This window comes from Lipotes vexillifer, unplaced genomic scaffold (assembly GCF_000442215.2).
Source record: "Lipotes vexillifer unplaced genomic scaffold, Lipotes_vexillifer_v1.1 scaffold393, whole genome shotgun sequence".
Lineage (NCBI taxonomy): Eukaryota > Metazoa > Chordata > Mammalia > Artiodactyla > Lipotidae > Lipotes > Lipotes vexillifer.
The window spans coordinates 3,806,114-3,831,442 of NW_006774564.1; the positions used below are offsets into that span (position 1 = coordinate 3,806,114).

A 25,329-nucleotide genomic window follows, 5' to 3' on the forward strand; every position below is an offset into this window, starting at 1 on the left:
TAACATCCTGCCATGCCATCTATGGTTTCCATTACAATAGAGTGCTTTTTATGTGTTTTCTTCTTAGAATAAAACTTACTGAAACAATGAGGATCTTGTGTCCTATATCATGGGGTTTTATTTGCTTCATTGTCATATTTATGAATACCCAAATGTTCCACAGGGAGAACTTTGTAAGCTAATTGGAACCAAAAGGCGGTTATAAGCAGTAAACTGTAATCAGTGTGCCAAAGATATGTATTTTTTATCCACAATGAAAGTTAAATAACCTAGAAAATAGTTGTGATACTTCACACTTACAAATCATACATCTACATGATCTTTATTCTAAGGAGTGAAAATGTTTTTACACGCATTCTGATTAATTCACAGAAATCCCATGAAGAAGGTAAATTATAACTGTGGTTTTTAAAGGGCCAAATTTATCATCCATCTATAGGACGGCATGTGCAGAATTAAAATTAGACTCTCTTCCAGACTTCTGGTCTCCTACTTTAGTTCTATATGTTAGAGCATCCTTTCTTTGTTTTAGGAGAGTCACTTGTCATTTTTTATACCTTTAAGGAAAACACATTTTTTAAAGGCAGTTTAGTTCTGTTTTGGTAGAATAATCAGGAAACAAAACATTGCTTTACGTAGAAGTATTTGCTTTTTAAATGTTTTTAACTCTTTGCCTCAAAGGAAAGAATAAAAAGTCAGAAAATAAGTTGAGCTTAGGGAGATACTCAACCGGATGGAAGCATTCCTACCCACACGGAGTCCCGAGGCAAGGAGCCTGGGGTGGGGGAGGGGTGGGGTTGGCCCTGGACTTGGCCATGGGCCACAAGGGGTTAAATCCCCCTTTACCACCATCTGAGCCCTCAAGACACAGTGGTAGTGACTGCAGCAAGTTGACTCTTGTCTTAGTTTACCTTGTCAAAAACTTTTGCTTCCCACATGACTGCTGTATTTGTGTTCAAACGAACAATCCAGGTGTTTTTTTTTTTTACAGGTGCATTTTTTCTCATTCTAACTTGGAAAAAATTGAAGGGTTCAATTGAAGGGATCTTTTTCATAGGAGACATGTTTTCTCAAACCTTCAGTCACTGACATATATTTTACCTTCTACCTGAAATTTCCCCTCTACCCACATTCTCTTAGATAAATCCTTCTTTACCATCAAGGCTCAATTTGGGGGGGTCACCTTATCTGAACCAAAAGGACTTCTATCTTATAACTCATCATACTGTATCCTAATGGCTTATTCATCTGTCTCCCTGTCCAGTTAGAGCACTCCAGAAAGATAAGAACCATGGCTTTCACATCTTCATCTCTAATGCCTAGAATAAAAGAGGCATTCAGTCCATGGGTTTAAAATGAATAACTGGTTAGAGCTCCTATTTCCATGACACATATGTTATTTTCAAGTTTTCAAATTCATTGTTTATTAGCTCAAATTACACTTTATGCTGTTATTTGAAAAACCATAAAAGTATTCATTCATCTTGTCAGATTTAAATTTATCTTTGTTCTCTCAGAATAGTCTTAAAGCTATTTAACCTTGTGTCCTCAAGTTCTTTATCTATAAAACGGGGATTTTAATATTTAAATGACTCACAAGCGTGCTGGTGTTGTAAACATCATAGGATATAGAAAGAAAATTGAAAAGGAGAAAAAGTATATTTCAGTGTCATTGTTAATGATTTTGAAAGATTTTGATTTGAAAGATCATTGTTAATGATTTTGAAAGAGCTTCGTTTTTCAGAAGTGGGAAAATGAGTATCAGTTTGGTTTCTAAAAAACGTAAAATTTCATCTTCCCCACGTTTAATATGAAGAGTCCTGCTAATATACACAGGCTCACAGAAGACCACTCTGCTCACCCAATTCTCATACCCAATTCTTGAAATTTCTTTATTAAACTTTTTACTTCATAATTAGACATAAAATCACAAATGATAAATTCTGAAGGACATAGTTGACATAAACAGGATAAAATCATGAGCCCTTTCTTTCTTCACAGCAGGTTCGGACCAGGAAGGCCTTAGATATCTCAAGGAGAGTGGGAAGGAAACAGAGGGACAGGGGTTTACAGAAAAGAAACTTTGCCTAGGGAATGGTGTGCTTACTTGTGGGAACTGTTGACCTTTTGTGCTTAAGCCGTCTGTCCTATAACAACACAGGACCTGACCCAGACACCCTCTGAGGTCCAAAGAAGGGAGGTAAGTGGAGGGGAATTAGTGGATCTTTCCTCCCAGCATCTCTGCTTGCTACTTTAGTTGTCAAACCACTTCAAAGCAAAGCATTCTTTTCCTTTGCCCTAGATAAGGAGGAGACTTTTCTGATTCCTTCTAGGCCACACAAGAATATTAGCTACAACAGAATTTTCTAAAACTATGCATTTTTTCTCCTGATCTAAAATTCGAGTGTCAGCCTGCATCATCATCAGAGGCAAACAGAGCACAAAAGAAATATTTCTGAAAGAATCATATCTCTTTTGTTAAGAAAACTTGATTCCTGATACCAAAAGACTCATTGCTTTGGTGTTATAAACCAGAGAGTAAACATTTCTGGGAACTGTTTTTCCTAGGTCAGATTCCTACTCCAGGGCGTTTCTTTGTGAAATCTGAAACTTGGTGTTTATCATGGCAGCGATACCTTTTTAGGCAGTACTGGAGCAGTTTTAAGGTGTTCCTCAGGTGATCCTGGCTTGGCTTCTACACTGCCTCTCACCACTTGCTCATCCCTTGTGTAAAACTAGGAGAAACCAAGGCAGAATTGAAATTGTGGATTAGAAGATTAGAAGCTGTGTGAAAAGAGTAGAGGCTGATTTGGTATAAGTATGTCCTGTAGTTATGAGATCTTCATTTTGACAGATGTTTACCTTAAAATATTGAGCTAAATCAGGGTCCCTAATTACAGGAAAGTAGATAAAGGCAGAATGTGGCTGTAATAGAACAAGAGAGGCCCGGGAGAGTTGATTATGGAAGATAATAGACATTAGTAAAGGCCTATAAGAATCATTTTCCCTGGGTGACTGCCAACTGGCTTTGATTGAATAGATCATAAACTGAGTTTGCAGGAATGTTTCCAAGTGTACAGACTGTATTGTGGGAATTGGCAAACCTCCTGACAAAGTGGGTGAGGTCCTAATTGTTAACTCTCAAGACAGGCATTTTTGATTAACAGTTCTTACTGGTACTTTCCCCTTGTTTCCCATTATAACCTACATTTGGGACAGGGCAAAATGTAGGTTATAATATAACTAGATGAAGTCTCTGCTGTCTAAGTAGAAGTTCCAACAGTAAAGTATTACCTCTTCTTTTCCAAATACAGAGTAACGTTATTAAGGAAAAAGTTCTGAGGAATCTGTTCTGGTCCTTTTTCTTCCATTATTTTACCACCATATAAGCTATGTTCTGTCATAATTACTACAAGTTTGTGTCAAGCACAGAATACCTTCCACGGGCCATCAATCTGCAATTGATTTGATGCTGTGAAGGGTTTCAGTAGAGTGTGCACGTGTGCATACCCTTAAGGCTTTGGGCCAAGTAATTTATCAGATTATAATATATATTGAATTTTAATTATTCATGGTAATGTGAATTCCTAAAGAATGAATGAAGGAATGTCATTCCTAACAAGTCAATCCTGTGTACCCTGGAAAACGGAAGACTTCACACTGAGTTAGAATGAAAGTCATTAAGGACCTGAAATGTTCTTCTCTTCTATAAGTACAACCAGATTAAATTACTGACACATAGTATCCGTAATTAAGAGTCTGTAGATCAGATATTTCTTAGTAACAGTAACTGACCAGAGAACTGTAGGGACTTGGGAAACGTGATCATATAAACAAAGAACTTTAGTAGTAAAAGAGACCTCAGAAATTCATGGTTCAAAGTCTGTCATTTTACAGGTGAGAATATTGAAGCCAAGAATGATTAAATGACTTACTGAAGATCTAAAGCCAGGAAGAGAATACTGGGCTCCTGATTCTCTGGACCTGTCAAATTATCAATATTACCACAAAAGTTTTATTTCTGATCCAAAATTCTATAAAACTCTACGGAAATAACCAAATCAAAAGCTAGTTAAGACATGATCTGAATGGGATCCTTGAAGATAGTAGCCATGTTATTCATTTTTAATCTCCTGGTACCTAGCATAGTGTAAATAAAGAAGCCAATACACTTTTCATTAAAATACTAATTCTGTCCTTAATAGAAGAGTAATTTCTTTAAAAATGCCTAATGCTGCCATGAGCATCTAATCTGTAAGGTGCTATTACTCAGAATACTTCCTTTGTGATTACTTAAAATTAAAATCACCAAGGATAGGAAAACATTCATCAATTGTCTGTTAGGAGTAGAAAAGCAAATATCTATATTTTGGACCTTTGGTAATCCTGATTTGTTTTGGGGACTATGTGGCCTCTCCCCAACTAGGATTTCTTCCAAGATGTGGTAGAACTGTGTTTTTCTTTCCAGATTTTGTATTGAGTAACCACTTAGGATTTGGCTTACCTACATGCAGATTGGTTTTTTGCTTGCTGATTTTTCTTTCATCAGTTATAAGATTTTGATTCAAGATTGCACTGTGTATAGTATAGTGTCTTAGCCAGTGAGAATCTGGAGAAAAAGCCTCAAGACACCCGTAACTAGAGAGTTCCCTTCCCTGCTGGAGAAATCCAAGAACCTCAGAGAATACATTTTTTGGATAGCAAGAAAAATATACTGCAGTCCCAAGTCTCATTCTGCTTTTATATTCAACTCACATCTAATAAGTGTAGAAATAAATACAGCTTATGGCTTTTTAGTGGGTTTTTCTTAGCGTACATTTCACAATTCTTTTCCTTTTTAGTTTTTGACACTTTTGTCTGCCAAAATTTCAGATATAGTAAACGTAAACAATTTTGTGTGCAATCGAAAAACCATCAAATATAAAAGAGGCCTTTGTCATATATTTTGATGACTCGATGCAATTATAAACCTTTGCAAAGTGAAGATAAATTTAATTTCAAAGATCCTAGATCAAGATGCAAGTCTTTTTAGAGTTATTCAGAATTCTAAGCTTATGACAGCCACTTACCTACAGATGAACTATACCAGGAGTGTGAGTTTCATACAGCCTTCTGAAAAACCTCGTGTTTACTGTTTATACATTGGACAAAAGTGAAAGACCCTGTTCTCTTTTGACTGAGAAATGGTAAAAGCACATGGTTTATGGTTTTGTTCCTTTGTGTGTGTGCATGAATATTTTGGAATTCACTGTCAGGACCATTCAGTATAACCATGTGCAATTATGTTTGGCAAATTTTCAAGGTGTTCACCAGTAGAAAAATGTGTTTCTTACCTTACTCAACATACAAGGAGCAATTAACAATGAAAACAAAATGTGTGTACTAGCAAGAAAGCATTGAGATAAAGAAATGGACTGTCTGCAATGCAATTAATTCCTATTCAGGTGAAACATATGAGAGTCTGTTACTTGTGGCTTAGCAAACTTGCATAAATATAAATAAGGAAGATGGTGGGATTATACGCAGAACCAGGTATTTCTATTTTAATGACATGTGAATAGGCCAAAAAAAAAAATGAAAATTTAGGAGTAAAAAAATTGAGATAAATCAAAAAGCAATATTGTAGAAAAAAACAAAGAATAGGGGTTTTTTGGCATTTACCAAGTGCTTTCACATACGTTAATTCTTTGATCCTTGTAACACCCTGGTGAGGTCTGTGTGGCAGATCTTATCCTCTTCCTTATCATTGAGCCTTGCCTGCAGTTGCACCGATTTTTATAGCAGAGCTGGGAAGAGAATGAGCTCTTCTGATGCCACATCGCTGCTGTCTGATACTGCCTTTTTCTGTTTTCCAACAACTAACACTGATGTATATCTAACTGATGACACTGGTTACAGTGTGGCTACAACTATGATCAGAGATCATTCCTTACCAAAGGCCAGTTTCGGACAAGTTCTTTGTCGTGGTCTTCTTTTCTGGTCCTTTGGTTCCATTTCACGTACTCACAAAAAGTGAAGGAAAAAAAAAAAAAAAAAAAAAAAGAAGCCGGTCAGAATAATTCCCAAAGTAGTGCTTGCTAAAAGCTATCCATCCATTCAGTAAATTAATTTGTGTATTCACCTGTATTCCCATAATTCATGGCCACCCTGTACATCTCCCCTCCACCGCCCCCCATGGCAGACTGTGTATTTCTGACAGAGAGTGACTGGCCAGAGTGACAGTTGCTCTGGCCCTTACCCATGTGTGATAAATCGCTTAGTAATCTCCACAGCACCATCATGCATACATTGAAAGTGTTTAGGGCATTGTAACTTGGGAGAACTTCCAATCTTTCATAAATAACCATTAAGCTGTCCCTTTCACATTCAGCTTTCCACATCTGTTTCAAATTGTTCAGTGCTATTCCAGGAGTGCATTAAAGCTCCAGTCCAGGTGGTATTAAGGGGATGAATGAGCCACAGGGAAAAGGCACTCTGTATTTTTCTTAAAGCAATTTTTTCTCCTTCGTACAAAGTTAGGAGCCAAGCAATTTACGATTAAGATTTTTGGAGGATATTTTCTATCATTTTCAGCCATCCTTGTTTATGAGTTTAAAAATGCAGTTTTAGCTCTGCCATTCTAGCATACACTAATGCTTTTCTCCATATAGGTAGATTGTAAATATCATTTCTACCGGCATTTCTAAGTAGTTTTAATTCATTATGATTCCCTGTAGTTTCCTATTGAAGAAAAATGAAAAATCGTTATAACCAAAGGTCAGTTAGGAATAAATGTCTGAATATGCATTTATATTTGTGACATTCAGGAATTTCAGAGATAGTGGTCAATTTTCTGTTTGATTCATTTTTATACAGGAAGCAGCTTGCTTTTCAGGAAAAAAGGGATTATTTTATGAATTATAATTTAATATTGTTTTATGTCTGCAACATTTAATGAAAGCTATAAAGGTGAGTCTTTTCTTACCATATACAGCCCATAACCTAATCTCTCAGGTACTTTCCAAAGAGAATATTTTCATAATGACCCAAACTGTACTGTTAGATTTACAAAAGTCCCATCACATAATGTAGAGAATGCCCTGTAGACTAAATGCATATGAAGATAGCACTGTATGGTACATCAGATGACACATAACTGTGAATGTTTTCAAGTTGACCTTGAAGATGTTAAGGGACTCACAAAAACAAACATCAGACAGGAGGATAACGAAAAGAAGACTCCCTATCTCTGGCATTTGTAATAGGCATAAAAGGAATGACAAGTTGATTATCTGACCCGGAATAAAATGCCCACACAGGAAAAGTAAAGAAAAAGGAAATTCAGCTACATGTCTCTTATCAAGGTTAGTAAAAATTTCATAAATAGATCACATAAACTGTACAAAATCATTGCCTTTGAAAATGGTTGATTTCATAGCTACAGTCTGCAGTTCCATCCATGCGTAGGAGATTGATAGCTGCTCCGCCCATTAGTATTAATGAATGATCAATGCACAACACACACACAAACACCAGGGAACCAAAGACACCCCACCTACACATTACTTTGTTTTTTAATCTTCCAAATGTTGTAGGATGGCTACTGCCTTATAAGTGGAAAATCATTAAATATAGCACATATTATTTCCCATAGCTGAAACTGACATCTCATAGAAATTAGTGAGGAAATGTAACTTTATTCATCTATCTGTCTGTTATGTTAAATTCTTTCTCACCTCTTTGTCATCTAAGGGATGCCTGTGACCATTAAGGAAATGTAGCCTGCACTGCTAGGACATTTCATTAAGGAAAAAATTCAGAATGATGTTAGTAGTCTGCTTAGTGAGAAAAATTCCTTCTCCTGGGAGTTCTCCAATAGTGTTAAATGCACTGTCACAGAATATCACTGCTTTTCCCGAACTCTGCATTCAGTAGAGTAAGACCTTTTGTTCTTTTTCTGATGAAGAATAGAAATTGACAGTTCACCGTTCTTATAATTGCCGAAGTTTTCCAATTTGTTGATACATCTTCAAATATAGGATTTAAAAAACCATTATAAAGCTCTTGCTTAGGCCTTTCCCCTGAAAAACAGACTTACCTCCTTTGGTGTACTCTCAGAGGTCTTATTTTACTTTAAAACAATCACTCTTATCCTTTTTACTTATGAGCCTCGTTCAGTACATGGTTCCCACCTGCACACGCTTATATTTTCTACTCAGGTAGCATCGCGGTGCCTTTATATTTATATAAGGGTCTAGCTAGGCATCTATTATATTTACTTACTTACTTGTATCTCAGTGTCATGCTTAAAATAAAGCACCAAAAAGCACTCAGTAAATACAGTTGAATGAAAGGAACATTTCATTCAAACCTTATAGTTACCGTGCTGCCATCACACTCGAGTGTCTGATTCTCTTCCCTCCTGGTGGTTCCTTCCTGCCTTCTAATTAGACTAATTTCTCTAAGTGCTGTTTTCTTCTGTCTACATTTCCTTCCACAACGTTCTTGCTCCTATGATTTCAAGTTTCCCCTCTATATGACTGCCATCTAAATCTGTGTTATCTCGATGGATCACCTCCATCCTTGACTTTTCCCCCGATCTTTAACTCCCATAGTCTTCTCTTCCCGTATCTAATCCATAGGTAGGTCCCAAACACTGTAGTTAAATGATGTCTCTAGCACCTGTTTCCCCTCCTCCAGACCTCCTTCCCTTTTTATGACACCATTTCTTTAATGTTACTCTCACCTACAAAGTCATGCCCATCTATAAGCCAGCTTGCATACTGATGCCAGGTTAGTTCTTCTAAACTATAATGTAACTCCTTTATTGAAATCCCATGGCCAATGATAAATTCAGATATCACTGTCAAACTGGTTCCTTAGTACCTTTTAGCTTTCTTTCTACTGTGCCCCTTTATGAGTCTTACGCTGTAGCGAGAAGCAGTGCAAAACTCTGAAGTTAGACCAACTGAATTTGAATTCTGGTTCTGTCACTTACTGGCTCTGTGATCATGGGCAAATCACTTAACTCCTCTATGTCTCATTTTTCTCACCTTTAAAATAGGGATAGTAGTTGGACCTACCACAAAGGATTATTATAAGGATTAAATGAAACACTCAGGGCAATGTCTAGCATACAGTTAGGGGTACAATAAGTGTTACTCATTATTAGACTCCACTTAAAGGGAATGATTTGCATTTCCCATGCACATCCTGTAATTTCCTAGCCCCATGCCTTTCTCACGATGTATTTTGTTTTCAGAATGTTCTCCATTTCCATCTCTATTTGTTTAAACCCTGCACATTTTACATTCATGTGCCCCCTCTTCCATGTAGCTTTCAGGCAAACCCCCAATACTCAGTTTAGCTTTTGAATTTCCATAGCATCTCCTGTACCTCTTTCAGTATTTAGCCCTTTCTATTTTGTATTATAATTAGGTGTATACATATCTTCTGAAAATACAGGGGAAAACAAGAACTGTTTTATGAATTTTTGCATTTTTCTCAGTGTCTAACCAAACATGAGATACTGTATTTGTTGACTAAATGAATGAATACCCCACTTGTTCACTTACGTTTTCCCTAATATGCAAGTGCAATGTGGTTTGAGAACCTGGCCAAAATTATTATCTTCTCCTTGCTTGGTTACGTAATTGATCTCCTTCTATCCTAACACCACCCTTTCCTCTTCTCTTTTTTCCCCCCTTTTACCCATACCTCTGACTCTTCCCCCTTTTCTGCTCCACTTACCTTCTCTCTCTCCCACTCTCCACTCCCCCGTCTTCCTCCTCATCATTGTCTTGAATTCTAGATTCTCACTTTTTAAAATTTCCTCCACAAACTCATAGCCAAGATCTGTGGGAATGAAGCGATGCTACTATCAAGAGGGAGATGTTTTCTGATCGTTTTTTGTTACTCTCTTTGTCAAAAATAATAGAGCATGTAGCATTCAATTATAATGCAACTTATTCATCTGAGCTACTGAGAAGCAAGCAATGGTTAAATGGCAAAAACAAGCCCAGTATCTGGACAAGGAGAAATAATCTCACAAGAACTTTTTAATTACATGTGCTTATTGTTGCAGTATGTTTTGTTTTGTTTTGGCGGTACGCGGGCCTCTCACCGTTGTGGCCTCTCCCGTCACGGAGCACAGGCTCCGGACGCGCAGGCTCAGCAGCCATGGCTCACGGGCCCAGCCGCTCCACGGCATGTGGGATCTTCCCGGACCGGGGCACGAACCCGTGTCCCCTGCATCGGCAGGCAGACTCTCAACCACTGCGCCACCAGGGAAGCCCTGTTGCAGTATGTTTTGAGTACAGTTTGTCTTTCTAGAAAAGGGAAACAATTGTATCATGAGATTGTTTTAAAGAGGAATTTGACCAAAGGTCTCCAAGAATAAATTCTTTACTTATTGTTAATTTCTTCCCTCTTTTCTCATTTACAATGGCGTTTTGAGTCCTAATCCTTTCCTCCAACATCTTAACTGTCCCTTTCCCTTAATCAATATCGTTTCTTTCTCCTAAATTTGAAAATCATCTAAAATGTCATATTATGCTCTGTTTTCCATTTCCACATGTCTTGAAATGTCTCATCCTGTTGGAGGAACATTCTCATGAGTTCTGTTAGGGATACCAATATCCTAATTAATTATGAGCTTACACAAAACCAATGTGATCTACTTGTATTTATGAATATAAATTTGAAAGATATAGTATGCTATTATCTCTATTATAGGACTGAGGGGTGTGAAGTTAACAAAATTAAATGGTAGATTGGAAAGTCAAACTTGAATTCTTATTTTATAATCGTGATATGAAGCCATATGTAAAGTTTAACAATTTTAAAACCTTTCTGTTTATGCTTCCCTGCCTGAGCCATAGTCAGTTAATGCTTAGGACTGGATACAATGTGGAAGTAATTCTGAGGATCCCAACTGACAACATTATGCATCTACTGCTATGGGATCATCATTATAGTAAATTTGTTCTCAACACTGGCATCTTTTTTTCTAATTTAGGGTAGAAATTTAACATCTGGAGAGGTTGGATTTTTCCCGAGTGATGCTGTCAAGCCTTGCCCCTGTGTGAGTATTTTATTTCTCTCTACTTTGTTTCTTGATGCTATAATGAATTGTCAAGAAAGTACAAAGGATACTGGTCTGGCCCATCATTAATTCTATTTTCTTATCAATAACATATTCCAATATTGTGATGATTCCATTGTCAGGAAATATTTTTAAATGTTAAGGGAAGGGGCTTCCCTGGTGGCGCAGTGGTTGAGAGTCCGCCTGCCGATGCAGGGGACACGGGTTCGTGCCCCAGTCCGGGAAGATCCACATGCCACGGAGCAGCTGGGCCCGTGAGCCATGGCCGCTGAGCCTGCGCGTCCGGAGCCTGTGCTCCGCGACGGGAGAGGCCACAACAGTGAGAGGCCCGCTACCGCCAAAAAAAAAAAAAAAAAAAAAAACAATGTTAAGGGAATACATGCAACAGGAAAATTTTACTTAGTATAATTTACAAAATTAACATTTTTATAAGGTTTTGGAAGGGATAAACTAAAGCTACTGATCAGATGTATTGTACAAACTTCCCTTTTCCCTCTGAGGTAAGAATGGTGTGGTCTAATATATTTCCAGTCACTTTGGGTTACAGAGAGATTGCACTTCAACTAGTGTGTTTGAAAGCCTGCTAGAAAGCATGAACGTCCACAGATTCTTCAGTCAAATCTCAATATATTTTTCTGTGCTTTAGTTTGTCATAACTGTTTATTTAGTGTCGTAATGACATTTTCTGAAAACATCAAACACGTTAGGCAGATACAAGAAGAATGAATATTTACTCAAATATTATTATGGATGAATATAACATAAAATGTACTCTCCGGTGCTGTATGAAATTTATAAATTTCTGTTTAGGGTCATGTTATTTTATCATCATAATTTGGTGTTTGGGGTAGATTTTTCTGTGACACTTTTCAAGTTCTTAACTCTAATTAAGGGAAATTATTTTACTAATACAATGGAGTTATTGGTTTGTGGGGATAAAAACCTTCTTGAACTATTTTGCTTGCCTTATTTCGGTCCTTCCCAGTTTTCTAAACTGAACATCCTTTTTTTTTTTTTTTTTCTTGCGTTATGCGGGCCTCTCACTGTTGTGGCCTCTCCCATTTGCGGAGCACAGGCTCCGGACGCGCAGGCCCAGCGGCCATGGCTCACGGGCCCAGCCGCTCCGCGGCATGTGGGATCTTCCCGAAACGGGGCACGAACCCGCGTCTCCTGCATCGGCAGGCGGACTCTCAAGCACTGCGCCACCAGGGAAGCCCGAACATTCTTTTTAACATTATAAATGGGAATGTCTGCCATCCTTAACCTCAGATGTAGTCTGAAGAATAATTTATTCCACTCATTCAAGCTTAATTAATTTCAAAAGCAAAGGGAATCAAAAAAAAAAAGCTCTTGCTATTTCTGTTGGTTCTATGATCTAATGCCACATATTATTCAGGTTATGTTGTAATCTTGAAAACAATTATTGAAATTTCATACCACTCTCATTTAATTAGATAAGCAAAAATGATTCTTTAGCTAGTTTTCTGTCATTTATATGAATAAGATTAAGGCTTCCTATGCTTAAAGAACTGATATTTATATGTAGGCACATAGCAGAAAATTAACATTAAGATTTTGGGAACCTAGCACAGGGAGCTCAGCTTCGTGTTCTGTGATGACCTAGATGGGTGGGATGGGGGGGTAGGGGAGGGAGGCCCAAGAGTGAGGGGATATATGTATACATACAGCTGATTCACTTCATTGTACAGCAAAAATTAACAACACTGTAAAGCAGTTATACTCCAATAAAAAAAACTATTAAGCATTTCATGTACCATGTACTGTTTTCTTTTTACACCTCCTTGAATATAGCATAGAATGAGCATTTGAAGTTTTATTTCAGGAATAGTATGGCACATAGTAGGTATTTAATAAATTTTTGTTGTATGAATGAACAAAGAAGTGAAAAAGCAAACAAAAGTTCCTAACTAAATGTAGGTAATTAATTAACAATGGCAGATATTAATTAAATCAGCTTATAGGATCATACTGAATGATATTTGGTGATCTGGTTAGTTAGTTACTAGAAAAAGAAATGTGCTTACTATTTTAGCTAATAAAGAGTTGTAGAGGAACACATAATTATGGGTAGGACTACCAACTACATGTGATTGTTTTTATAGCTTAAAGTTAATAAATAGCTATTAAAATTTTACTGCTTTATTTAATGAAATTATAGATTCATTTGTTGGTTGTAGGTTAAGTTAGGTGAATGAAGCTAAGCAGAAGGAGGAAAAACACAGGAGGAACATAAAAGAGACAATTTCATTTCTGGCAATATGGTTACTGGAGAGAAAGCCTAGAGCTAAAGCACAGTGCAAACTTGCGTGTCTCTCTGTGAATCGCAGAGCCCTCAGTGGGCGAAAAAGAAGAAAACTATCCCACAGGAGAAGATATGCCTATCTTTGTCTTGGATCTTGGTGGGGAACAGAAAAAAAAGTCTCTCTCCCCTAAGAATTCTTAACTTTAGATCCAAAAACCACCCACATGGGGGGTTGGAATTCATACTAGTTTTGTGACCTAAATAATACTAAGCTAGAAACATAGTAGAACATACATATCAATAATTACCTTAAACATAAATGAATTAAATGTTGCAAACAAAAGACCCAGACTGGCTGAATGGATACGGAAACAAGATCCATATATATGCTTTCTACAACAGAACCACTTCAGATCTAGGGGACACATACAGACTGAAAGTAAGGGGATTGCAAAAGGTATTTCATGAAAATGGAAATCAAAAGAAAGCTGGAGTAGCAATACTCATATAAAACAAAATAGACTTTAAAATAAAGACTATTACAAGAGACAAAGAAGGACACTACATAATGAGCAAGGATCAATCCAAGAAGAAGATATAACAATTATAAATATATATATACCCAAATATATGAGGCAAATATTAATAGCTATAAAAGGAGAAATCAACAGCAACACAATAATAGGGGAGGACTTTAACACCCCACTTTCGTCAGTGGACAGATCATTCAGACAGAAAATCAATAAGGAAACACAGGTCTTAAATAACACATTAGACCAGATGGACTTAAATGATATTTATAGAGCATTCCATCCAAAAGCAGCAGAATACACATTCTTCTCAAGTGCACATGGAACATTCTCCAGGATTGATCACCTGCTGGGCCACAAAGTGAGCCTCAGTAAATTTAAGAAAATTGAAATCACATCAAGCATCTTTTCCAACCACAACACTATGAGATTAGAAATCAACTACAAGGAAAAAAACTGTAAAAAGCCACGAACACGTGGAAGCTAAACAATATGCTACTAAACAACCAATGGATCACTGAAGAAATCAGAGAGGAAATCAAAAAATACCAAGAGACAGATAAAAATGAAAGCATGATGATCCAAAACCTATGGGACACAGCAAAAGCAGTTCCAAGAGGGAAGTTTATAGCAATACAGTCTTACCTCAGGAAACAAGAAAAATCCCAAATAAACACACTAAGCTTACACCTAGAGCAACTAGAGAGAGAAGAACAAACGAAACCCAAAGTTCATAGAAGGAAAGAAATCCTAAAGATCAGAGCAGAAATAAATGCAATAGAGATGAAAAAACAATAGTAAAGATCAATGAAGCTATAAGCTGATTCTGTGAAAAGTTAAACAAAATAGAAAAACCTTTAGCAAGACTCATCAAGAAAAAAAGGGAAGGGGCTCAGATCAATAAAATTACAAATGAAAAAGAAGTTACAACTGACACTACAGAAATACAAAGCATCATGAGAGACTACTATAAGCAACTATATGCCAATAAAATGGATAATCTAGAAGAAATGGACAAATCCTTAGAAAGCTACAATCTCCCAAGACTGAACCACGAGGAAATAGAAAATATGAAAAGACCAGTGTGGATGCCTTCTATGTAATAAAGGCCATATGTGACAAACCTACAGCTAGCATCATTACTCAGTGAGGAAAAGCTGAAAGCATTCCCTCTAAGATAAGGAACAAGACAAGGATATCCACTCTTGCCACTTTTATTCAACATAGTTTTGGAAATCCTAGCCACAGCAATGAGAGAGGAAAAATAAAATAAAATGAATCCAAATGGGAAAGGAAGAAGTAAAACTGTCACTGTTTGCAGATGGCATCATACTATACATGGAAAATCCTAAAGGTGCTACCAGAGAACTACTAGAACTCATCAATGAATTCGGTAAAGTTGCAGGATACAAAATTAATACACAGAAATCTGTTACATTTCTGTACACTAACAAAAGATCAGAAAGAGAAATTAAAGAAACAATGCCGGGCTTCCCTGGTGGCGCAGTGCTTGAGAGTCCGCCTGCCGATGCAGGAGACGCGGGACTATACATAGAAATTCCTAAAGATGCCACCAGAAAACTACTGGAGGTCATCAATGAATTTGGTAAAGTTGCAGGATACAAAATTAATATACAGAAATCTGTTGCATTTCTATACACTAACAATGAAATAGCAGAAAGAAATTAAGGAAACAATTCCATTCACCAACACATCAAAAAGAATAAAATATCTAGGAATAAACTTATTTAAAGAGGCAAAAGACGTGTACTCTGAAAACTATAAGACACTGATGAAAGAAATTGAAGATGACACAAACAGATGGAGAGACATACCATGTTCTTGGATTGGAAGAATCAATATTGTCAAAATGACTATACTGCCCAAGGCAATCTACAGATTCAGTGCAATCCCTATCAAATTACCAATGGCATTTTTCACAGAACTAGAACAAAAATTTTTTAAATTTGTATGGAGATACAAAAGACCCCAAATAGCCAAAGCAATCTTGAGAAGAAAAACGGAGCTGGAAGAATCAGGCTCCCTAACTTCAGGCTATACTATAAAGCTACAGTCATCAAAAGAGTATGGTACTAGCACAAAAACAGAAATATAGATCAATGGAATAGTATAGAAAGCCCAGAAGTAAACCCACATTCCTATGGTCAATTAGTCTATGACAAAGGAGGTAAGACCATACAGTGGAGAACAGACAATCTCTTCAATAAATGGTGCTGGGATAACTGGACAGCTACATGTAAAAAAATGAAATTAGAACATTCTTTAACGCCATTTACAAAAATAAACTCAAAATGGATCAAAGACCTAAATGTAATACTGGAGAGTATAAAACTCTTAGAGGAAAATACAGGCAGAACACTCTTTGACATAAATTGCAGCAATATCTTTTTCAATCCATCTTTTAGAGTAATATAAATAGAAACAAAAATAAACAAATGTGACCTAGTTAAACTCAAAATCTTCTGCACAGCAAAGGAAACCATAAGCAAAACAAAAAGAGAACCCACAGAATGGGAGAAAATATTTGCAAATGATGCAACCGATAAGGGATTAGTCTCCAAAATAAACACTTTATGCAGCTCAAAAAAAAAAAAAAAAAACACAAATCACCCAATCAAAAAATGGGCAGAAGACCTAAATAGACATTTCTCTAAAGAAGATACACAGATGGCCAAGAGGTACATCCAAAGATGCTCAACGTCACTAATTATTAGAGAAATGCAAATCAAAACTACAATGAGACATCATCTCACACCAGTCAGAATGGCCATCATCAAAAAGTCTACAAACAATAAATGCTGGAAGGGGTGTGGAGAAAAGGGAACCCTCCTACACTCTTGGTGGGAATGTAAATTGGTACAGCCACTATGGAGAACAGTTTGGAAGTTCCTTAAAAAGCTAGAAATAGAGCTACCATATGATCCAGCAATCCCACTCCTGAGCACATATCCAGAGAAAACCATGGTTCAAAAGGATACATGCACCCCAATATTCATTGTTGCAATATTTACAAGACATGGAGGCAACCTAAATGTCCACTGACAGATAAATGGATAAAGAAGATGTGGTATATATATATATATATACAATGGAATATTACTCAGCCATTAAAAACCATGAAATAATGCCATTTGCAGCAACATGGATGGACCTGGAGATTATCATACTAAGTGAAGTAAGACAGAGAAAGACAAATATTATATGATATCACTTATATGTGGAATCTAAAAAAATGATACAAATGAACTTATTTACAAAACAGAAACAGTCTCACAGAGGTAGAGGATGAATTTATGGTTACCCAGGGGAGCGGTGCGGGGGAGGCATAGATTGGGAGTTTGGAATTGACATTTACACACTGCTACATTTAAAACAGAAAACCAACATGGACCTACTACTGTATAACACAGGGAACTCTGCTCAACATTCTGTAATAACCTAAATGGGGAAAGAACTTGTATATGTATATGATGTATATGTATATGTATAACTGAATCACTCTGCTGTACACCTGAAACTAACGCAACATTGCTAGTCAGCAATACTCCAATATAAAATATTTTTTTTTAAAAAGAAACATAGTATAAAATGATTCCACACTGATTGTGTTCCCAGTGCAAGTACAGATTCTCTCTAGATTGGCACCTCAAAGGATTTCTACTGATAAAGTCCCAGGGATTATAAATTCACAATTTGGAATAATTATATTTATGAGGAAACAAACCCACCTTAAGCAAAAGTCAGCAGAGACAATAAAATGCAGAATTAGACCCACAAAGACAACAGGTAGTGGAATTATCAGATACTAAGTTCAAAATTGTATGTTTAATATGGTTGAAGAAATAAAAGGGGGAATAAAAGTCTAAAAGGAAAACAAGTCACTCTTGTTTGGGCATATTTCAAAAAGAATCAGATATAGTAATTGAAGTGAGGAACAATGGAAACATTACATGATGTATGAGACCCAGTTGGGCAGAAAATTGGAAGAAAAATCTGAATAAATTTCTCAGTGAATAGTCCAGAAAGATTAAGAGATAGAGAATGGAATGATAAAGTTCAAATACATCTATTGAGAGAGAGAATATAGATAATTGTGGGAAAGCAATGTTCAAATGATGGCTGAGAATTTTCCAGAATTTATGATAAAACTAATCTTAATAGTCAAGAAGAGTATATTAAACTTAATCAATACCTAGATACATTTTAGTGAAACTGCAGAACATCAAAGACGAAGAGAAAATATTAAAACCAACCTGAGAGAAAATACAGATTACCTATAAAGGGTTGATGATTAGACATATAGCTAACAACAGCAATAATGGAAACAATAGGAGTTTCCACTTCTGGTCATTGTCAAGTAGCTCCTATTGGACCAAGCCTCCCACAGAAAATAACTACAAACTCTGGACAAAATAGTTTTTACAAAAACAACTATCTGAACATACTGGCTAGGAGAGGACTCGACATTCAGAAGGAGGATGATACTAGGTGAGTTTCCTGGCTTTAAGGCTAGCTTAAGGACAGACACTGGGCTGCACCATGCAGGGTGGCTGAAATTCAGATAGAAACCTCACAGTATTACTGGCTTGAAGGGCAGAATATGGAGTTTGAAGCAAACACAATCTGGAAAGGGAGATAAGAAATCTTAGAAAGGAAAGAAGAGTGAGGGAGAACCTCAAATTCTGTGTATAAACATTGCCTCAGTCTCTGAGTGGTGCAGACTTCAAGTAGCTCAGCTTAGGCTAAAAGAACTTAATGAAGTATTCAGTTGCCCCTTACCACAGGGAAGACAGAGTTTGCAGTTGGGGTTCAAACAAGTTAACTGCCTGCTCTAAGAAAAACCACACTCTTTGTAGGAGCATAACTGAATCCAGGGCCTCTACAGCATATCATTCAAATCGTCCAAGAGGCCATCTAAAATCACTCAGTATACAAAGAAACAGGGAAACATGAACCACACTCAAAAGAAAAGACAAGAAAAGGATAACAACCCTCAGATGTCCCGAATGATAGAATTTGCAAGAAAGGATTTTTAACGTAGTTATTATAACTGTGCTCAAGGACATAAATAAAGGAAAATACAGTTGACCCTTGAAACATGCAGGGATTAGGGTGCCGACCCTCCAAGCAGTGGAAAATGCACCTATAACTTATAGTCGCCCCTCTATATTCACAGTTCTTCCGTATCTGTGGTTTCACATTCATAGATTCAATCAAATGCAGATTGTGTAGTATTGTAGTATTTGCTATTGAAAAAAATCCACATATAAGTGCACCCATGCAATTCAAACCTGTTTTGTTCAAGGGTTAACTGTATGTTTATAATGAATGGACAGGAAACCTCAGCAGAGAAATAAGAACTATAAAAAAGAACTGAATGGGAATTCTGTACAATGAAATTTCAATATTTGAAGCAGTAAGAATAATATACTCAAAGTTTTGAAAGAAAATTAGAAATATATCTTTCCTCAATGAGGATGAAATAATGACATTTCTAGCCTAACAAACAGAAAGTTCACTTCTGTCTCATCTAGCTTTTATAAAATGTACTTGAGAAGAAGCATATATCTTATATGTAATTTTATATGTATGCTATATTCCCAATGAAATTTTTTTAAAATGCTACATCCACAGCAGAAGTTTTAACAATGTAAACAGCCTATGATGAAGGCAGAAAAAGACATTAGGGAAAAACTGTCAAAGATGAGAACAAAATTGTTTATAGCCTTATATATGAGATATTCCTCCAGACGAGGGCCTGAAGTACACATGATAGAAATGGGGAGGGCTCATGTCAGATAGAAAAGGACAGGTTCCTACTCATGATGGGGGTCACAGCTGAGAAGACAGTTCTGGCTCATCACGCATCAGAATGTACCGAAGAGAGAAAAAGCTTCAGGAGGACACATCAGGATGGAACAGCCTCAATCTCTGTTCTACTTGAGAATTTTATGTCACCCTTCACTTTTGTGGATCCTTCCCAGCTGAGAAAATCCAGGCAAAATATGTTGAAGCTCTTTATCTGCTCTGTCCTCTTTCTCTCTTTTTGTTGTTCTCCAGGAAGAGAGAGAGAGGTTTAGGAATAAGCATACATTTGAAGAATACAGAGGTAGAGGGAAGGAGGAAAAAACTTTTTTCCCCATCAGATTTCTGAGGCCATGTATATTTTACTAAAAGGGAAACTGTTGAAGATTGATTTCTATTTGCGAAAACAAAATGGTATAAGAAAATATTCGCAGGAGTCCAATGGTATAATTTACTTTCAATATGTTATCTGTGTATCAGGATTTTACACAGTGGTGAAATTTAAAATGTGATCCATGTGATCCATATTCGTAACTTTAGAGATGTTCTGACCAGAAGGATAGTTTTTTACAAATAATTCTTAACCTGGAAGGTCAGAATAGTAACAGCACATTATGAAAATGGACATAGCTAGAGATATATTCACATTAATCAGACCTCAGTTACAAATGAGGGTAACAGTATTTTTAACCACACAGTATTAAAAGGCCCAGGAATAACATGGAATGTATACATCAAAGATTCAGGTGATTCATGAAAATTACACAGTATGAATTGTATTTGTTGTTTTATGAATATTGGTGTGCCTTCTTTGGCTTTGCTCATTTTCTAAATGCAATCAGCAACTAGAAGTTTTCTTTTTTTTCTTTATTTGCATAGAAAATAAAGTTTTTCTCTTTTGTAAAGCTCCACAGGAGAAAAGGGAAAAATGAGTATTTCCTATGACTTTTTCATATATAAAAGGTTTTCCAGTTGGTAGACTTCTAAATCAGAGTTTAAAATTTGTGTTACACAGTAAGAGTCTATATCAGGTGTATATTGTTTATTTTGCCTGTTTTCCCCATGTATTGGGAAAGCAGTGTGCTATTTGGTTTTCCTAACATTTTCATTTTAATTTTCTATGATAGTATTAAACTGCCTTGATAATAAATACCAAAAGATTCCAATTCATATTTTCCTGTTATCTCTTCCTTTAGAGGTACAGTGGCAGTAAAATGAATGAAAGAATTAAAGTGAAATGAATTATTTTCTACTTATCTGACATATACTATGGTTCGCTCTGTATAATATTGCCAATGGATAGTTCTAGGACTGTGCTACCTAGGGTTTTATAGAGCTGAGTCAGCTGAACTGAATTAATGATTGATTTCTAAAAGCTTCCCTTAAGTAAACTTAATCTATTTTTGCCTTTTTACATCCTAGGTGCCCAAACCAGTAGATTATTCTTGCCAGCCCTGGTAAGTATTAAAAATGTTTATGTAGCTGAGTTGAAATACCATACCCTTAGCTCGAGGACGCCTTAAATGAGGGAGTAGTAAACTACATTCCATTTCCATTTGTCCTGGCTAAAGCTGTTTTCAGATGCAACAAAATACCATAATGAATTTATATATTGCTGACCTTTCCATATCTTTATCAGAGAGTGGTGCATGTGTGTGTACAAGCGCATGTACTTGGCTGTAAATCCAAAGTTTATACCATCCACAGAGAGGAATGGGACATGGGCAAATAATGTATATTGTATTTTAGAAGAGTAACTTTCATGAAGTTGAGAAAAAAGGTATGATTTCATTTTCTGAAACTAAAATTTAACCCAGAAAGGACAGTAGATCCTAAAAATACATTTTATAACACATAATATTGGAGGAGCAAGATGTGTCCAAGTCTAAAGTTTTAGGTCTCTGTGGAGCTCACATAACACTTGGAGGTTAGCAGTATCACTAACAGAAACAGGGAAGCAGTAGATAATGATTATTATTTTTTAGACATTGTGAGTTTAAGGGGAAATGATATCCTCAAGTGGAAAAACTATTCAGAATCTAGAATAGTTATAATCACTATATGATAATAACTAACATATTCTGGGTACTTAGTATGTACTTAGTATTTTACACATTTTGTTTTGTTTTTCCAACATCTGTATAAGGAAGGTTATTTTTATTATTTTTACAGATGAGGAAACAAAGGTTAAGGCCAACCAGCTAGTAAATGGTACAGCGAGGATGCCAAGTTATGCTGTCTGTACATTGGCACACCACCTGTTGAAGTACAAAACATGGGCATATTTACTTATTGATATTTGCTTCCTGAATTTTGAGTTTGGCTCCTCTTAAAATGACTGCATCTATTTTTATTTTCTTGATATTGAAATATACGTATACAAACTAGATATCAGGATATGTATATAAATGAGATATTCTGAGAGTATATAGTACTAGTTTAGTTTGCAGGTGTAGCTAACACCTGAGTTCTTTGGTATTTTAAATTCGGATTGTTTTCTGTTATATAACCGAAGCATGAAAAATGCCAGGTTACTGTAGGAATATATTTTCCATAGTATGAGATCCTCTCCTCAGCAGTCTTGCTCTCCCTCCCCAGCAATTTCTGCCTTCTGTGGTCATTGTCTGCTTTCTCTGACATCCCTCTCTGGGCTTCAGCACTGAGCTTGCTGGAGAAATTGTAGCAGGTCTGTAATGGAACTGGAAATCTTTGCTACATGTTTACCTGGTTTAAGATAAATTTGAGGTCTTACTTTTCGTGGAATTAAAGACTGTAATCCTGACAAATTATTTGGGGAATAGAGCTGATAGCATGTATAATCAAACTGAAAAACATCAAGAACTGGTGAAATCATGAGAGGGTGCTGATAGTTTCCTTCTCTTTTCTTTTACTATTTTTCATGTAAGTAGGCATAATAGTTACAAGAGTAATGATTTTAGAGAAATACTAAAGCCACAAACTAGATGGATTTTTTTTAAATGGGAGTATAATTGCTTTATGATGTTGTGTTAGTTTCTGGTGTACAACGAAGTGAATCAGCTATATGCATACATATATCCCCTCCCTCTTGGACCTCCCTCCCATCTCCCCCAATCCCACCCATCTAGGTCATCACAGAGCACCAAGCTGAGCTCCCTGAACTGTACCACAGGTTCCCACTAGCTATCTGTTTTACACATGGTAGTGTATTTATGTCAAACCTAATCGCCCAATTCATCCCACCCTCCCCTTCCCCCTGTGTCCACACGTCTGTTCTCTACATCTGCGATGGATTTTATGAAATAAACTAATCAGGTACCGGGGAATCAGTCAGGGCACAGGAGATTTGTTTTTGAACCCTTTGTTTTAAAATGTACCCTTGCCAATATGTAAAATTCTATTGAATATATGACCAGTTAGAAAAGTATTGCTCCTACTGATAAAAAAAAAAAAAAAATCAAGATGTTCAGATGAGGGAAGACCCTTGAAAACAGTAAGAAACAGATATAGTATAATTTCATAATTACTTTTTCTTCTTTTCTGAGCAACTTGGACAATTTCTTCACACTAAGCAGGCAGTTTCATGTGAAAGAACTTCTGCTAAGGAACAAAATGATCAACTATATCAGAAAATGAAATCTTCAATTTTAGAAATACTAAACTGTTTAGAGAAAAATTACACTGTGGTTCTCAAGTCATTAAGAAAGTGAATAACACCAACTGTATGGTGTATTTATTATTTCCACATTTTAAAACAAGTTGTTCCCATAAGGTAAACTTTATCTCTTTTATAGGCCGTGAAATAAAACAGAATTCAAGATGATTATCTGCAACAATCTATGTTTTGGGGTGTCATGATGGCAGGGATGAGGCATGGGGCTTAAATCTGGGGAACTGTCTGAAAATCCTTATGAAGAAAAGGATACAGATGCCAAGGAACCTACCTCATCCTCCAAGTAGTCAGGCAACTTCCCTTTCCCTGCCTTAGCAGGAGACATAAGTTAGAAGGTATATTACATGGAAAAAAATTGAGCCAAATGGGGCCTAGACTTGGAAAGAGCAGGACCAGCAGAGATTGGGAGAGCTGTCATACTGAAACCAGATGGGTCAAATTAAGGAAAGTCAATATACAGACTGATGATGATTCCCAGTTCCTTAGTGTAGCTCAATTTCAGTACTGTGACAGCTGTGTCTCACACACATGGACTACTCTCTTCTTGCAGCCAGATAGGAATTTGGAAGATTTTTCTCTAAAGAAACAGAACAGACTCAAAATAAAAAATCTAAAATCCAGCCCCATCATAAGGTTCTTGCCAAACGATCAGGTTCCCACCCAATGAGCCTCCCTTGCTTCCTCCACACAGAGCTTCCAGTCAGTTCTTGGCTTGGATGCCCTTCCTCTTAAAGCAGACAACAAGGAGTAACCAGGCATTTGAGAAAAGCCTTGAAGTAAAGAACAAATAAATGGGAAAAAGAAACTTGGAAGAATTACAGACATTAGAATGGGCAGAAGAAAGAAGCCTTAAATTTATATTCTCAGAATTAAGAGATGACAATGTATCCATAGAAGTGAGCTGGATGTTTTATAAAAGCAACAATCAGATAATAAGAAAGAGCTCTTCTAGTTAAGTATTGAGTACAGAAACTGGAAAATAAAGTTGAGTAAATCCTTCAGAAAAATCAAAGAGAGATAATATGAGAGAAAAGAAAGAGGAGGGGGCTTCCCTGGTGGCACAGTGATTGAGAATCTGCCTGCCAATGCAGGGGACACAGGTTTGAGCCCTGGTCTGGGAGGATCCCACATGCTGCAGAGCAACTAGGCCCGTGAGCCACAACTACTGAGCCTGCACGTCTGGAGCCTGTGCTCCGCAACAAGAAAGGCCGTGATAGTGAGAGGCCCATGCACCACGATGAAGAGTGGCCCCTGCTTGCCGCAACTAGAGAAAGCCCTTGTACAGAAATGAAAACCCAACACAGCCAAAAATAAATAAATAAATAAATAAATGAATAAATAAATAAATAAATAAATAAATTTTAAAAAAGAAAAAAAAAATAGAGTAGAAAAGTGACCTGAGAAGTCCAGCCTTCACTTACTAGAACTCCAGGAAGAGAAACTGAGAACAACAATTATCAAAATATATATATATATATATATATATATATATATATATATATATGCAAAAATTTTTTAGAACTGAAGGGTATATGGCTCCAAATCAAAGATGCTACCAAGGGCCAAGGACAATATTGAACCTTTTAGTACAGCACGTAACTGAAAGGCATATTAACATGAAAGTTTGCTACACAGAGAAAACAAAACATCTGAGAGTTTCCAGGGAGAAAAAAAATCAGATTACATACAAAGACTTGGAAATTAGGATGGCACTGAATTGGATGTTAGAACAGTAGAGCAATGCCTTAAAATTTGAGAAGCAAATAATTTCTCACCTATAATTCTATATCCAGCCAAACTGTGAATTAAGGATTATTAAGTAAAATATGTTCATAGATGTGAGGCCTTCTGAGTATTACATCCCATGTATTCATTTACAGGAATCTGAAGGATGAGCTAGTAAACCAAAAAAGAGGAAGATACAGAATCTAGGAAATGGGAGCAAAGGGATGTCCAGGGCTACAGTAGTTCAGCA

At 36.5% G+C, this 25,329-nt stretch overlaps 1 protein-coding gene across 2 annotated transcripts in view; it reads left to right on the forward strand.

Annotated features, from left to right (window-relative positions):
• The window catches only part of VAV3 (vav guanine nucleotide exchange factor 3), a 399,772-nt gene that overhangs the window by 336,862 nt on the left and 37,581 nt on the right, over nt 1-25,329 (forward strand). For both annotated transcript variants that reach the window (XM_007449344.1, XM_007449345.1), the window contains exons 21-22: nt 10,997-11,062; nt 21,125-21,159. In XM_007449344.1, the coding sequence (XP_007449406.1) occupies nt 10,997-11,062; nt 21,125-21,159 (101 nt within the window). The remainder of the gene's footprint in view (nt 1-10,996; nt 11,063-21,124; nt 21,160-25,329) is intronic.